This window comes from Miscanthus floridulus, chromosome 13 (assembly GCF_019320115.1).
Source record: "Miscanthus floridulus cultivar M001 chromosome 13, ASM1932011v1, whole genome shotgun sequence".
In the NCBI taxonomy this organism is placed as follows: Eukaryota; Viridiplantae; Streptophyta; class Magnoliopsida; order Poales; family Poaceae; genus Miscanthus; species Miscanthus floridulus.
Window position 1 is genome coordinate 90,817,195 of NC_089592.1, and position 16,444 is coordinate 90,833,638.

At 46.9% G+C, this 16,444-nt stretch overlaps 1 protein-coding gene across 1 annotated transcript; it reads left to right on the plus strand.

Annotated features, from left to right (window-relative positions):
• Positions 1-616: 616 nt before the first annotated feature.
• On the plus strand, positions 617-1,510 carry LOC136501777 (arabinogalactan protein 1-like). The gene has a single exon (XM_066497312.1). The coding sequence runs from the start codon at positions 740-742 to the stop codon at positions 1,142-1,144; it is 405 nt and encodes a 134-aa protein (XP_066353409.1). The 5' UTR covers positions 617-739; the 3' UTR covers positions 1,145-1,510.
• The last annotated feature ends 14,934 nt before the right edge of the window (positions 1,511-16,444 follow it).

Sequence of the window (16,444 nt, forward strand, 5' to 3'; positions counted from 1 at the left end):
GCATGCACGCGGTAGCCTAAGAGATTTCGGGAGGCTACCAGACTACTTGCGTCACGGAATGGCCTGCAAATCTGTCCCTATTTGGCCCCGTTCGTTTGGCGGAATTTTAGCTGAAATTGGATGAAAACACTGTTCTGATTGAATTGTTGTGAGAGAAAAATACTGTTCTAGCTGAAAAAAGAAGTTGAACAAGTCGAATATGGGGTAAGCCGAACAAGACATTTATCGCAAAGTTATATGGATTCATTTCCAACCTCGAAAGAGAATTACCAAAATTAAGTGTGAGGAGGCCATTAGCAATTGCAATTGCGATTGCTTTAAGGTGGAGGAGAGAGGCAGTTTCTATTTTTGGCACAAAAGGTGAATTTGCTTTTGGAAAATACTTGTCGAGAAAAGAGACTTTTTTTTTTTTTGTGCACCGCTGGATGCGGATCCGACGAGCAAGATCGTCTCACAGTCACAGTCCACCGACATCGCGCCATCAATTGCTATGGTAATTAACCTGACATTGTTATGGTGTAAACCTTCCTTTTTTATTTGTTCCTGCCGCGTCTCCTTTTTCATATATCTATAAAAATCGCTTGACCGGTTGGCCCGCACAATTCCAAGTCGCCCCGCCTCCGTGCACCGTCCGTCCCCCACATTTGCAAAGGAGAGAGAGACCAAACCCCACACTACCTTTAATCCCAAACCCTAGCGCACTCGCCGCCAACCCCACCGCCCACCGTCTCCTGATCCAATGGCGCGCCTCCACCTCGTGGCCGTGGCAATGGCCATGCTCTTGGCCGTCGCGACGGCGCAGGCACCAGGCGCGTCCCCGACGCCGGCGCCCAGGGCGCAGCCTCCGGCGACCCCGCCGCCGCCGCCGCCCCCTCCTCGTGGGGCGCCGGCGCCAGCCCCGGCGTCTCCCCCGGCCTCCGCTCCCGCGTCCTCTCCGACGCAGAAGCCCGCCCCGTCCCCAGCGCCAGCGCCCAAGGCCACGGCACCCGCCCCGGAGATCCCCGCCTCGCCGCCGGCGCCGAGCTCGATCGGGCAGACGCCGACGGAGGCCCCGACCTTCCCTCCGCCTCCCAGCGCCGCGTCCAGCGTCTCCCCCGCCTTCTTCCTTGTCGCCGCTGTGGCGCTCGGCGTGTTTTTCTTCTGAGGGAGGTCGGTCGGTCGGGCGGGCGGCCGGTTGGTCGGCGCCGGTGGATCCGCCGCCTGTGGTGTGAGTATGACACGATGGCTCTCGCTGCTGCTATTTGTTGGCCGCGCCGTCGTTGCATTCGGGTTTATTACTAGCATACTACCTGCTCCTAGTAATACTATAGTTGGGTTCGTGAGATGAGATCTAGCGTTTGTGCGTGCGTGGTGAGTGAGCGAGATTGATGTGTTGAGAGACAGTTGCTATCTGGGTTGGGATGCCATTGTATAATCCCCCGCGTTTTTTAGCGTATTCTTTGTTTGTTCTACATACAACAGATCTGCTCACTAGGAGAGTACGTATTATTTATTGTTAATAGCCTGTTTTCCATCAGATCCGGTGCTCTGTCGTATGTTACCATCTCCGTTCTTCTTTTTCTTCCCCCGTCGTACTCGTGAGATGTCAGTCGTCAGCGGCGTCTTGCTCTCACCTCTCTTTTTTCCTTTCGTTCGTACTATACTCGTAATGGTCGGCGTGTTAAGCTGGATGGTTTCTGGTCCAGTTTGCGCTGGTTTGGTTCAGTTTGTGCTGGTTCGCTGCGAGAGAGAGAAAAACACTGTCGGTTGGATGAATAAGTTTAACTGAAAACACTGTTGGTTGGATGAATAAGTTTAACTGAAAACACTTGACTGAAACCAACACGCTCTCGAGATGGAAAACACTTTTTGACTGAAACCAACACGCTCTCGAGATGGAAAACACTTTTTGACTGAAACCAACACGCTCTCGAGATGGAAAACACTTTTAGATGGTTGAATAAGCTGAAACCAAAAGAACAGCGTGGGTGACTCTCGAGATGGAGGTGATCAGCCTGTTCGTGCTGGTTCGTAAGGTTTGGCCAGCTGGGGAGCACCACCACCATACCATGGTCTCCAGTCCTCCATAGTAGGGGAAGTCGGTGAAGCGCCTGGACTCACTGCACGACTCAAGTGACAAGTGGAACCACACCACACACGTCAAAGGGGAGGAAGTGGACGTGCGAAGCGACCATCGGCCGCCGCTTAGTGAGCGCCGACGACAGGGACAGCAGGCGAAGGTAGGTGCTGTTTAGTTTCTCTCATTTTACAAAAAATTTCAAGATTTTTTGTAACATTGAATCTTTGGACGCATGCATGAAGCATTAAATATAAATAAAAAATAAAACTAATTACACAGTTTAGACGAAATTCATGAGACGAATCTTTTAAACCTAATTAGACTATGATTGAATACTAATTATCAAATAACAACGAAAGTGTTACAGTATCATTTCGTCAAAAATTTCGTCAACTAAACAAGGCCTTAGGAACTATTGTTGATTGTTTGATTTGATGCTCAAGAGGGAAGGCGCGGGTCGCGTGGTGATCATCACCAATCGGATACCATGGGACTCGGCGAGACTGCCCGCCTCCTGCTCCCTTGGATTTTCTTGACCACCCTTTGGCTTGTTAAATTCAATAGCATAGCTACCTCTCACATAAGAGCAAGACTAATAATACAGTCGGCATGCCAGCTGTAACCATCTTTATAGTCTTCTCTCAGCCTACACATATAATAGTTAGTTCTTCACTATTAATATAAGGCTCACTAGTCTCTCTCATAAAGTTTCTCGGTTCTTGTGTCTAAGCTGGCTATAAGCTTACAGCCTGCTTCTCTTCTCTCTCCTCCACTTCAGCATTCAGCCGGCTTATAGCCTGCTATTATACTTGCTCTAATTCACAAAATCTAACACGGGACCGACGCTCGTTGGCGTGATGGCGCGACCGCCTCTCCCTTTTCCTCTCCAACGCAACGCGGCCCCACGCTCCCTCTCCTACGCACCCCTGTGCCCCCTTTCCTTCTCCCCTGTGACCACGACCTCGCCGGAGAAGGAGGTGCTAGGGTTTCGGCGAGCCGTCTTCTTCTTGCCCAACTCCGACGGGCCTAGTAGGGGCCGAGCGGTTAGGGCCCTAGTGGTGGTAGAGGCGGCCGAGCCAGGGCGGCGGTGGGCGGTGTGGCCAGCTACGAGGGAGGAGGCGGGGGTGGGGGAGGAAGGGCGCACTGCATTGGGAGGGAGAAGACTGAGGCCGGGGTCGTGCGCTCGCCGTCCACACGACGTGTTGCGTGTTAACAGTGTCCCACATAATTGCCACACGTAATTTCAGGCGTACGTCCCATTACAAAGCATGGACATAATATTAGGCCAGTCTCAATGGGGATTTCATAGAGTTTTATGGGCATTAAATATGCTGACATGGCACTGTCTTGATGAAGAGAGAGAAGATAAAAGTTTTATGGGAGTAGAGAGAGTTTTATGGAGATAAAACTCTTCTACACTATTTCCAAAATATGAGTGTGTTAGAAACTGGGAGATGAAAACCCCATTTAGACTAGCCTTAGCTAGTGAAATTACAATTCCGGTAAGCACGTTCAGTCCAACGTGTGACACGTGGTGAGTTTGTCGGAGGACATGTACCCCATGAGACAAACATCGGCAAGAGGGGCAAGGCTTGCATTTGACCCAGGCTTTACATGAAAGTCCTTGCTGGATCTGGGCCCATTATGTTCTTGCAGTAGGGGATATTCCTTGTACACACCACACGCCCTACATTCAACGCTATTACGCTGGAAGTCCTTTTTACGGTTTTACCTGAAAGTTTATTCCTACTCCCCCTGCTCAAGTCTTGAAGCACCATTGTTGTCAATAAAAAAAAAGTCTTAAACCACCACCGTACCAGAGATGTGAAGCAAACCCAAATCAAAGACGCTTTTGCTTTGATATTCACGGGCAAACGTGCCCGTGCGTTGCAATGGAGTTTATAGTTTGTTGCGTGGTTACTCAGATGATTTATAACCCGATGATTTATTTAACGATCATGACATATGTTTTAATTCATTTTGCAATAATCAAACTCCTTTCGATGATCGGAGGAAAGAGGATTAGAGATTTATATTTTATGATCACAACATGCGTTTCAATTCATCTTGAGAATAAACTTCATGCCGTATCTGGAAGGATTATTAGAAAGAAACTCTACTTTGATTTAATTTAAGTATATAAACAAATAGATAGGAAATATGGTAGTATTATGTTCTGCCTGTAACTTTTCACTATCAATACCAGCAGTTCAGCACCTCTCGGCTTCCAGCGTATGGCGGCACCCCAAACCACATGACGCACTCCGCCGATGCAGCACTCATCTCTGTCCCAACAAGTAAACCGCTCGAAGCAGCAGAGCCACAATCGTCGTAGCCTGGTAGTGGTACGTTGCCCCAGTGCATCACGATCATCACCAGCATCGTCGGGCAGTTCTTGGCTTTGGTCTTCAAAAACTGCTGGCTCCCATGCCCCGAACGTTCTCCTGACAGTACCTAAAAAACGTTTTTTTAAGTAACGGGATCAATTTTTTATAGGGGCGGCAGGGGAGGGAGCCGTCTCTACAGTGACGTGCTCGAGAGTCCAGACACCAGCCATTCCTACAAATATAACAGCAGGGACGGCTGGTGATATGAGCCGTCCCTATAAATAAATCTGATTTGTAGGGGCGGCTCACTCACCAGTCACCCCCGGCGTTTCTATTTATAGAGGCAGCTTGTGATTGAGCTGCTCCTACAAATGCCCCCGTATAAAATACCTTCGATTTGTAGGGGCGGCTCAATCACCAGCCGCCCCTACAAATAACCCACATATAGCATAACTGCAGTATCTTCTTACTCCTCGGGTCACTCACTCCAATCCGTGAAAGAAAGATGAGGAGGCCTTGGGCACCTCTAAAAAATTACTCTACTAAGAGAGGAATATTTTGGTCTCAAATCCTTTAGTGGAGAGGTTGTAGAAGGTAAAAAAAATACTATTTCACACTTTTTTTGAAGTTTTAATGGTTGGTTAGTGAGTAATTAAAGTTTTGTTTTTCTCTCTCTTCTATGGTGCTTGAGCTATTTATGAAGCAAATTAGACCCAAGTTTTAAATGTACTAGGGTCAATTAGGGAGGGAAACAAGATCATACCCTTATTTGGTCCATATTTCTTGATTTTAGTGAATAATTAGTTAGTTTTATGCATGTTTCATACGCATGTAGATCTATATCTAGGATTTGGTTTTTTTATTAATTTTATTTTTGTAAATTTATGTTTGATAAAATTAGATTAGGGTTTGTATGAAAGATATTGGATAAAGTATAATTGTTGCTAATTGTTGTCTTTAAAATTGTTTATTGTAATCAATTAATATGTATTTTAATTATTTATGGATAAATGGGCCATTAATTAATTTTCCTCTACCATGGTGTGTTTGTATGCTTCATGTAATTATATTAGATTTATATTCATATATATCTGAAGTATATACAATTATTCTCAAGTAATTATTAATTTGATTTATTTTTATATATATCTGAATAAGTAGTCCTTTAATGTTTGTTTTGTTGTTGTTGTAAAAGATGGAGTACAGGAACTCTTGGATGTATGGTTCGTTAAGGTTCAAGGCAGGTTTCCGTGAAGAGGTGGATAAATTTATTGAAGCCGTAAAGAAGCATGCAACGACATTAAAAGAGAATAAGGATACAATTATTTACCCCTGTAAAGATTGCAAGAACCGTATGGCATAGACAGACATGACTATCATCAGATCACATTTGATTATACGAGGATTTGTTGAGGACTACACAGTGTGGATTCATCATGGTGAAACGGTTATTGTTAACGATGAGGATGAGGAGGAATACGACGACGAAACCATAGAATCCATGTCCTAATATTCAGCAGAGCTTGATGCACGAATGGATTTCGAGTTTAGCAATGAACAAGGTGGTGATGCTGGTGGTTGGGATGGTAACGACGAAGGTGGTGTCAATAATGATGATGGAGCACGTGTCGAGGATGAAGATGATTTGGAGGACATGATTCGAGCCATTGAACCAGAGATTTTACTAAATAGCCCGAAAGGTCTAAAAAATTTAGAAAGTGTGATAAAAGCATCGAAGGAGACTGTGTATGGTGTTTGAAAGGATCAAGATGCCCAAGAGGGGGGGTGAATTGGGCTAATTCTAAATTCTCTTGCAATAATCAAATCCTACGGATAGCCCAATTAACCCCTTGTGCCTAGAAAAGTGTTTATATCAAACTAATGCACAACAACCTCTCAACCTATGTTCCAAACTTACTCTAGCAAGCAATTCTATGGATGTAAAACAAGTATTGAATTGCTCAAAGTAAATACTCAAAGTAAGTGCTCAAAGTAAGTAGAGAGAGAAAGGAACGCGGCGATGTTTTGCCGAGGTATCGGAGAGTCGCCACTCCCCACTAGTCCTCGTTGGAGCACCCGCGCAAGGGTGTAGCTCCCCCTTGATCCGCGCAAGGATCAAGTGCTCTCTACGGGTTGATTCTTCGACACTCCGTCGCGGCGAATCACCCAAAACCGCTCACAACTTGAGTTGGGTCACCCACAAGCTCCGCCGGGTGAACACCAAACTCCCAATCACCACCAAGCCGTCTAGGTGATGGCGATCACCAAGAGTAACAAGCACGAACTCTCACTTGACCACGCGAAGCCTAATGAGAAGATGGATGCACACTTTGCTACTCTTGATTTGCTAGTGAGGCTACTCTCTTGGATTCTCAAATCACAAACACCTCACTAGGATCTTGCTCTTCTTGGCACTCACAAACGTGTTTCTCAGCTGTTGGAATGAGCAAAGGATGCTCCACTCACGAGTGGAGCTTCTATTTATAAGCCAGCCTGAAAAACTAACCGTTATGAGCTTCTGCGGGATGACCGGACGCTCCGGTCGTGATGACCGGACGCTCCGGTCAGTTCAACCCGCGAACCAGCATTCAAGTGATGACCGGACGCTGTCAGGGTCCGGTCAGTACCGACCGGACGCGTCCGGTCGCTCTTGGATGCTTACTGTAAACGACCGGACGCTGGATACTCAGGGTCCGGTCACACTGACCGGACGCGTCCGGTCACACTTTTCCAAGTCTGGACCCTTACTGGAGTTGACCGGACGCTGGCCCTCAGCGTCCGGTCACATGACCTCCCAGCGTCCGGTCACACCAGACTTGATCTTCTCGGTCAAATGAACTGACCGGACCCTGCGGCCAGCGTCCGGTCGCACCGGAGCCAGCGTCCGGTCAGTATTTGACCCTCCATTCACTTCCAACTTCCGAACATATGTGAATGAAGTTTGCTCCAAAGGATCTTAGGCATTCATAGGAGCTACCTAGAGCTAGTTTTAACAAGTGTGCACCACACCTAACTCACTAGACTCAACTAGGTCAAGCTACCCGTTCATACCCCCCTTCATAGTACGGCCAAAGGAAAAACAAAGTCCTAAACTACTCTAAGTGTCTCTCCAACTCCAATCGACACTTAGAACTAGTCATCCTTAACCTTGTCGTCCATCCTTTGAAAACCGAAACGATTTCCATCGTAGGGGCATGACAACCTCGATTGCCCAATCGATCTCCATTACCATGACCTAACTTAATTGCCTCTGCAAAACACACGTTAGTCATAGTAATCTTTGTATTGACATTAATCACCGAAATCCAACTAGGGGCCTAGATGCTTTCAATCTCCCCCTTTTTGGTGATTGATGACAATACCACCTCGAGTATGTTATGGAGTGAGGTTTTTGACGGGCTTGGTTCATATAAGCTTTTGTCAATAAGAACAAAAGAGTTAGTCAAGCTTATATGACCCAAGCCAACACAATGTACTCAAAGGATATGAATTAAGCATGAGTACAAATAACAAAGCTCATTTGCTTCGAAGTAAAAACGCGGAAGCAAAAGCAAATGAGCATTCCACAAGTGATATGACATATAGATAAAGCAAAGTAGAGATCACATATGTCAAATATCACAATCATGTAGATAGCACTATCACATGTATATATAATAGTATGCATGAAAGAAAACACACGAATGCATAAGTAATAGTGTATCACACAAATAAAACTCCAAATGTATATAATAAGCTAATACTAGATAACTAGCTCCCCCTAAAACTCGCTCCCCCTAAGTCTACATACTCAAACCCTCTCCCCCTTTGGCGTCAAACACCAAAACCTAAGGGTCGGTCGGCGGGGCTGCAGCGGACGAGTCGGGCGCTGAAGTACGTGGAGCAAGGTGGAACTGGGCGCCATCATCATCTGACCCTGAGCTCTGAACTGACTGACCCTCTGAAGCAGGAAGTGTCGCTGAAGCGGTCTGGGTCTGAGCTGGGGCTGGTGCTGCCTGTGAAGCTGCAAGTATGTCTGTCGTAGGATCTGACGAGGCGACAGACGAGGGGAGCCTCTGAGTAGTCATGATAGCTAGAGCTGCTGTAGACGGACCGGCAGTATGCATGTGAGGCGGAGTAGGCATGCCGGTCAACTCGCTGAATGATGCTCCAAGACTCCTGGAGACTGACGACTCAGGCACGAATAGCGAGGAAGTCTGCTCTGGTGAGAAACCCGTGTGATAAGGAGTGAACTGCGGGGCTACACCAGGTGAAGCTAACCACTGGGACACCTGTACAGGAGGTGAAGTAAACTGAGCTGGAGGCTGTCCCTGACTCTGAAGCCCGATGGGCTGTACTGCTGGAGTCATCGAAGTGGTAGGAGGCTGTGCAAGCTGGGGCGAAGTCTGTGGCAGTGGAATCCCAATGGCTGTCACTACATGCTGCATGAATCCCATGAGCTGCTGCTGCATAAGTAACTGCTGGTGCTGAAGGAGCTGCTGCTGCCGCTGAAACTCGTCCTGACGAGCCTGAAACTGAGCGAAGTTTGTAGCTGTCTCCTGTGCCTGTCGTGTCTGATCCTGCTGCATCCGCTCAAGAATAGCAATGAGAGCGGGGTCTGTCTGTGGAGCAGGTGGAGCAGAACTGGAGCTACCTGCCTCTGCATCGTGTCTGCGTGGAGGCATCTGAGGTATAGGCTGGTAGTCGTCGTCGGAGCTGTCACTGTACTCACTCACCTCCTGCTGTGCCTCTAGCTCCGCCTCCTCAGTGGCTGCAATCCCTCTGATGATCTCGTCCTGCTGAGCTGCAGACTCTGGCACATCGGGGCGATGGCTAGGCTGACTGGGTGCCTGAGGAGTGGCGTGTCTGATCCTCTGTGACAGGTTGTAAGCTGGGAACTCTGTAGTGGCACCTGTATACTCATCCATCATGCCAGGGGGCTTATCAATCACAACTCTGCAGATGAGGAACTGTGATCCAGTGAGCATAGGGAAGCTGCCTGCGACCCTTGAATCCCTCAGCTATAGTATCCTCCATCTCTGAAAGAAGGAGGTCCCAGATGTCAAACACTGTCATCTGCATGATGGCATTGAGAAGCCAGAGCTGTAAGCGAGTCAGGCCCTCCCTGTATCCCAACCTGGGAAGCAGTGTCCTCCTGATGATGGCCTCTAGTATCCTCGCTGTAGGAGTCAAGTCACTGGGGTTCCTGCTCGACCCCTCACCAAATGGCTCCTTGAAGCAATGGCGCACTAAGTCTGTAGGGGGCACCAACCCTCCATGAGGACGCCTGGGAGGCTCCTGATGTCCATAGCAAACCTCATGCATCCTTACAGGCTGCTCCTGTAGTCTCAGTATCTCTCTGGCCCTGCTACTCGTCACTCTATAGTCTTTGCCGTTGAAGGCAAAGTGAATGAATCTGTGATGAGGATCGATGTAGAGCGAGGCATAAAACTGACGAACCCAAGAAGGTACATATATCCCTGTCCGTCCAATCAGATCTGACAGTCCTGGCAAATATGACAAGTATTGCCGAATGCCCTCTCCGGCTGCTGCCACAATGGACTCTATCGGACAGACCCTCTGTGATCTGAACACTGCCCCACTGTTTAGATATGCATTGTAGAAATCCTCCTGCAGTGGCGTGTAGAACCCCTCAGCTGCTCTCTCATCCCTCCTCGGAGGGAACCAAACCTCAAACTCAACAAACCGCAGCTGCTGAACCTGCCTGGCTGTAGCGGCCCTCAAGTCGAGGTGAACCACTGGAGGCGGACCCTGTGGTCTGGGCAGAGGGCGTGAACCCCTGCGCCGTGTAGCTGGCCTCGGTGGAACTGCAGCACTGGTACGACTCGAGCGGCGTAGCTGAGGTGCCGGCTCGGTCTCCTGACTCTCCTGAGTCTCCTGGGCTAGCTGAGGCTCTGCTGGTGGAGGCTGCTGCTGTGCTGACGGACCCTCCTCAATGGCAACCCGTCGTCCTGCAAACGTGGCAGTCCCAGCTGGACTACCATGACGACGCTCAACCTCCTCAATCGCAGCTCTGACTGCGGGTGAAACTGGCTGATCTGCAATGACAATTCCCCTGCGGGTGCCACCTCTCTCGGCACGCTCTGCGGCCTCTGCAACAGCTGCTGCTCTGGCTGTCTCTGCGTCGGGGTACTTCCGCTTCTTGGATGTTACTTGCTTGGTTGATTTGCCCTTGGATCCGGCTGGCTGACGAGGCGGGGGCCTCCGATCATCATCACCTGGGACCACCACCAACATTCTTGGTGCGAGCCATCTGAACTGACAAGATGGTGAACTGTCGCTGATGAAGATCAACTGTCAAACTGCTGCTTTCGAGGCTTGGCCTCGATCCTTACTCGCGAGCTTGGCTCCGAGTTTACTGCCAACTGCCAGACGAAACACAACGGAACCGACTCGCTGCACGATAGAATAGATGGATATACAAATAAATACCATATGTCTAATAGATGCGAAAACCTAGCAGAGAAAGCAATGTAGATGCGAAATTGAATCGAATGGCTTTCTACCTGACGATCAGCGATCCGAGAATAGATAAGACGTCACGTGGGGGATCACGGAACCGGTTAGGGTTAGGTCAAACGCCCTGAATGCAATGGGGAATCAATGTATTTAGAATTTGATCTAGGTCACAATTGGAGATCAAGATTGAACCACAAGATTTGCCTTACCAAACAATGGGAGGATAGGGCAAGATCACTTGGCGAGGATTTTCAGCCTTGGCACCGATGGAACAACGAGCTTGGGTGCGAGAAGCTTGGAGCACGGCGTGGAGGCGAGCAGGCGCGGGGCTCGGTGATGCGTGAGGCCAGGGCGCGCAGCTCGGCAGCAGGCCCTGGGGCGCTGCAGAGGCGCGGCAGTGAGCAGGCGCGGAGGCCCGCGGGACGGCGACGCGGCTTGGCGAGGGGACCGAGCGCGGTGGCGCGAGGGATGGCAGGCGACTCGGCGAGGCTGCGGCGGCGCGGCTGCTCGGGCTAGGGCACGGCGGCAGCTTGGGCTAGGTCACAATGGGTGACCGAGGACGCGGTTAAGTAACCCCCAAGAACAGTGACAGAAAAGGAAACGGGGAAAAGAGTCCTTAAGACGCGCGAGATCCACTGACCGGACGCTCCGGTGGTAGCGACCGGACGCTACCACCCAGCGTCCGGTCGATTCCAGAGAGGTCCAAATCCTCTGGAATCGCGACCGGACACGTCCGGTGGTCCATGACCGGACGCTGGCAGGGTCCGGTCAGTACTGCTTATCCTTCCTTCGATCGACCGGACGCAGAACCCTTCCTGACCGGACGCACAGACGCAGCGTCCGGTCACTCCTTCATCAGTAGTTCACCTCCTGTGAACTGACCGGACGCTGGACAGCAGCGTCCGGTGCAGCGTCCGGTGCACCTTTTACAGCAATCCTTCAACATTCCTTCGCGCTACCTGTTCCCAATCAAGTCCCAACTTGAATAAGATCCAAATAAACACCAATTGGGACTGATGTGAGTGACCTCTCTCAAACCCTCATATTTTTCAAAATATTTTGCCTTAGGCTATAATTCTTTTTAAGAAAATAGGCAACAAGAGGGCAAATGGAACAAAACGACAAAACAACATTCATGCATATGTAATACTTGTAAGTAAATCTAGTTGCTTGTCAAGTTTGATCCAAGGTTAAGCTTCTTCACACGCTTTTCGGCGGTTATCTTAACCATGTTAGACAAGCCCTATATGCATTGCCACAAATTAAACATGTTGTATATTACAATGAATGCAAGGGACAACACAAGCTCAATTTTTAGTGAAGTTACTAAAATCAAGTACATTGAGCTCGTTCCGCAATCTACAAAATGTAGCCTCATCTAGCGGTTTAGTGAAGATATCCGCTAATTGATCTTCGGATCTTACACCCTCTAGTGATATATCATTTTTAGGCTACATGATCTCTTAGAAAGTGATGGCGGATATCTATATGCTTGGTGCGAGAATGTTGAACCGGATTATTTGCAAGTTTTACCGCACTTTCATTGTCGCACAAAAGAGGTACTTTCTCTAGAGCTACTCCATAGTCTAGTAAAGTTTGTTTCATGTATAATATTTGTGCACAACAAGCACCCGCGGCAATGTATTCCGCTTCGGCGGTGGACAAAGCCACACTATTTTGTTTCTTGGAGGACCAAGACACAAGTGATCTACCAAGCAAATGGCACCCTCCGGATGTGCTCTTTCTATCAACTTTGCATCCGGCGTAATCCGAATCGGAATAGCCAATTAATTCAAATAAAGCTCCTTTGGGATACCAAAGGCCAATGCTTGGTGTGTGCTTAAGATACCTAAGGATTCTTTTTACGGCAATTAAATGAGTTTCCTTAGGACTAGCTTGAAATCTAGCACACATACACACACTAAACATGATGTCGGGCCTAGATGCGGTTAAATATAACAAGCTACCAATCATGGAACGGTAGAGAGTTTGATCAACCGAGTTACCTCCCTCATCTAGGTCGAGATGTCCATTGGTAGGCATTGGGGTCTTGATTGGCTTACATTCATCCATCTTGAATCTCTTGAGAAGATCTTTTGTGTATTTCTCTTGAGAGATGAAGATGCCTTCTTTCATTTGCTTGACTTGAAAACCAAGAAAGAATGTAAGCTCACCAATCATTGACATCTCAAACTCCTTAGACATCAATTCACCAAATTCTTTGCATGAGTCTTCATTTGATGATCCAAAGATGATATCATCAACATATACTTGACAAATGAAGATATGCCCATCAAGCTTCTTGGTGAATAGTGTGGTATCGACCTTCCCAATGGTGAAGCCCTTCTCAATAAGGAAGTCCCGAAGGCGCTCATACCAAGCTCTTGGGGCTTGCTTAAGCCCATATAGTGCCTTGGACAACCTATAAACATGATTAGGATATCTAGGGTCTTCAAACCCGGGAGGTTGATCAACATAGACTAGTTCATTAATAAAGCCATTTAAGAATGCACTTTTCACATCCATTTGATATAGTTTCATTTCATGATGTGATGCATATGCAAGAAGGATACGGATGGCTTCTAATCTTGCAACCGGTGCAAAGGTTTCTCCAAAATCTAAACCTTCAACTTGAGAGAACCCCTTTGCTACTAGTCTTGCCTTGTTCCTCACAACAACACCTTGATCATCTTGCTTGTTGCGGAACACCCACTTTGTTCCAATGACTCTTGCATCTTTTGGTCGCTCTTCAAGATTCCAAACTTCATTGCGAGTGAAGTTGTTCAACTCTTCATGCATGGCATTGATCCAATCCGGATCTTTAAGAGCATCTTCTACCTTGGTAGGCTCATAGCAAGAGACAAAAGAGTGATGAGCAATAAATGAAGTAAGTTTTTGAGATCGAGTCATCACCCCCTTTGTTGGACTCCCTATGATGAGATCTTGTGGATGATCTTGTAGGAGAGGTGTATTTCTTCTATTGACCACTTGAGGAGGAGGTTGTGGAGCATCAACATCTTGTGCTTGTACCACCATTTGCTCATGGGAGATATGAGTATCTTCATTTTCTACTCTCCCAACTTTTTCACCATCTTGTGGTACATTTGATGAAGAAGGTTGGATTAATGACTTGTACATCATCTTCATCATCTTTTGGCTTGATGTCTCCCACCGGAATATTCTTCATAGCCTCCCTCAATGGTTCATCACCTACATCATCAAGATTCTCATGTGCTCCTTGGGAGCCGTTAGATTCATCAAATTCCACATCATATGTTTCTTCAACCAAGCCGGTGGCATGATTAAATACTCTATATGCTTTGGACTTCAATGAGTAACCAACAAGAAAAGCCTATATCACAACGCCTTTGAAACTTCCCTAGGTGTTGCCGCTTCTTGTAGATGTAGCACTTGCAACCAAACACCCTAAAGAAGGAGACGTCCGGCTTCTTCCCATTGAGCAACTCATATGGAGTCTTGACAAGGAACTTTTGAAGAAATAGGCGATTGGATGCATAACATGCGGTGTTGATTGCTTCCGCCCATAGAGCTTCGGGGGTGTTGTACTCATCTAGCATTGTCCTTGCAAGAGTGATCAAAGTCCGGTTCTTCCTCTCAACTACACCATTTTGTTGAGGAGTATAGGTTGCGGAGACTTCATGTTTGATTCCAACTTCATCACAATAAGCTTCTATGTTTGTGTTGTCAAACTCTTTGCCATTGTCACTTCTTATCTTCTTGAGCTTCACTTCAAATTCATTTTGAGCTCTCTTGGCAAACTTCTTGAAACAAGATGCAACTTCGGATTTGTCATGAAGGAAGAACACCCATGTATATCTTGAATAGTCATCCACAATCACAAGACAATAGAGATTTCCTCCCAAACTCTTGTATGTTGTTGGTCCAAATAAATCCATGTGTAGGAGTTCTAGCACTCTTGTGGTTGACATGAAAGCTTTGGTTGGATGAGTGTTTGCAACTTGCTTGCCGGCTTGACATGCACTACAAAGCTTGTCCTTCTCAAACTTCACATCCTTCAACCCTCTCACCAAATCATTCTTCATAAGCTTCTTGAGTGAGCTCATCCCAACATGAGCAAGTCTTCTATGCCATAGCCACCCAAGTGTTGTTTTGGTGAATAGGCAAGTCTTCAAGTTTGCATCTTCGGAGGTGAAGTCAACTAGATATAAGTTGTTGTATCTAAATCCATTGAATATCACTTGATTGTCATCTACCTTGGATACAACCACCTCCTTCTCGGTGAATAAGCATTGAAAGCCAAGATCACACAATTGCCCAACGGATAGCAAGTTGAAGCTCAATGAAGCAACATAGAGCACATTGGAGATGGAATGATCATTTGATATTGCCACTTTGCCCAATCCTTTAACCTTGCCCTTTGAATTATCTCCAAATGTTATTTTCTCTTGTCCATCTACCTCTTCATCTAGTGAGGTGAACATACGAGGATCACCGGTCATATGTTGAGTGCAACCACTATCAATAACCCAATGACTTCCACCGGTCTTGTAGTTCACCTACACACAAGAGATTCAAGCTTTAGGGATCCAAGCTTGTTGAGGGCCCTTCACCTTCTCAACAAGTGACTTAGCCACCCAAATTTTCTTAGGCCTACTCTTGTTGGGGGGACCCAAGAACATGACTTTCATCTTTCCACTCGAATCTTTTCTAAGCATGTAGTGAGCATTGAAAGCAAAGGGTCTAGCATGCTTGGGCAAGGGTTGTGGCGGTGGAGTTTGACACTCATGAGCAAAGTGGCCTTCTTGTCCACATTCAAAACATCTCTTTGGCTTTGGCTTTGGCTTTGATTGTTGGTGTTGAGCTTGAGCCTTCTTCTTCTCTACACTTGCCATATATCCAATGCCACTTCTATCCATCTTCATGACGGTATTCATGAGTAGCTCACTTTGGAGATGCTTGCCCCTAGCAAACTTGCTCAATCCCACCTTGAGATGCTCTTTCTCCATCTTGAGCTTCTTGTTCTCTTCCTTGAGAAGATCATTGTTCTTCTCCTCCTTGAGTTTCTTGACTTCTTCTTTTAACTTCTCATTTTCAAGGATCACCTCTTTGTCATGATCAAGAGTTTCTAGCACAATGGTGTTGTGACTTTTCATTTCTTCAAGATCTTTCATGAGCTTCTCATTGTTACTCTTGAGCTTGACATACTCATCATAGTCATTGCACTCAACCACTTGCTTGCCCTTGCTACTAGATCCATGCTCAATGCTTTCATCAATTAAATCATCACATGAGGTAGCTATATCAATCTTAACAACATGGTTAGTAGCATCATGTGGCTCATTTGGTAAGAATTCTTGTGCAATAATAAGGGTATCATAATTGATCTTTAGAGTTGCATATTCATCTTTTAGCTTATTGTGACTAGTGATAAGCTCATTGTGCACCCACTCAAGTTTATCATTTTTATCTTTAAGCTCTTTCTTAGAAGATTTGAGCTCCTTGAGTTTGGATGATATAGAATCATTTGTTTCTTTGAGCTCATCATTAGCCTTTTCTAATGTGTCACATTTAGCTAAGAGTGAGTCATTTTTAGCATCAAGTTTTTCATTTGTAGCTC

Bases quoted from the DNA above. Each gene is read 5' to 3' on its own strand.
- LOC136501777 (XM_066497312.1), top strand. From the start codon at position 740: ATGGCGCGCCTCCACCTCGTGGCCGTGGCAATGGCCATGCTCTTGGCC.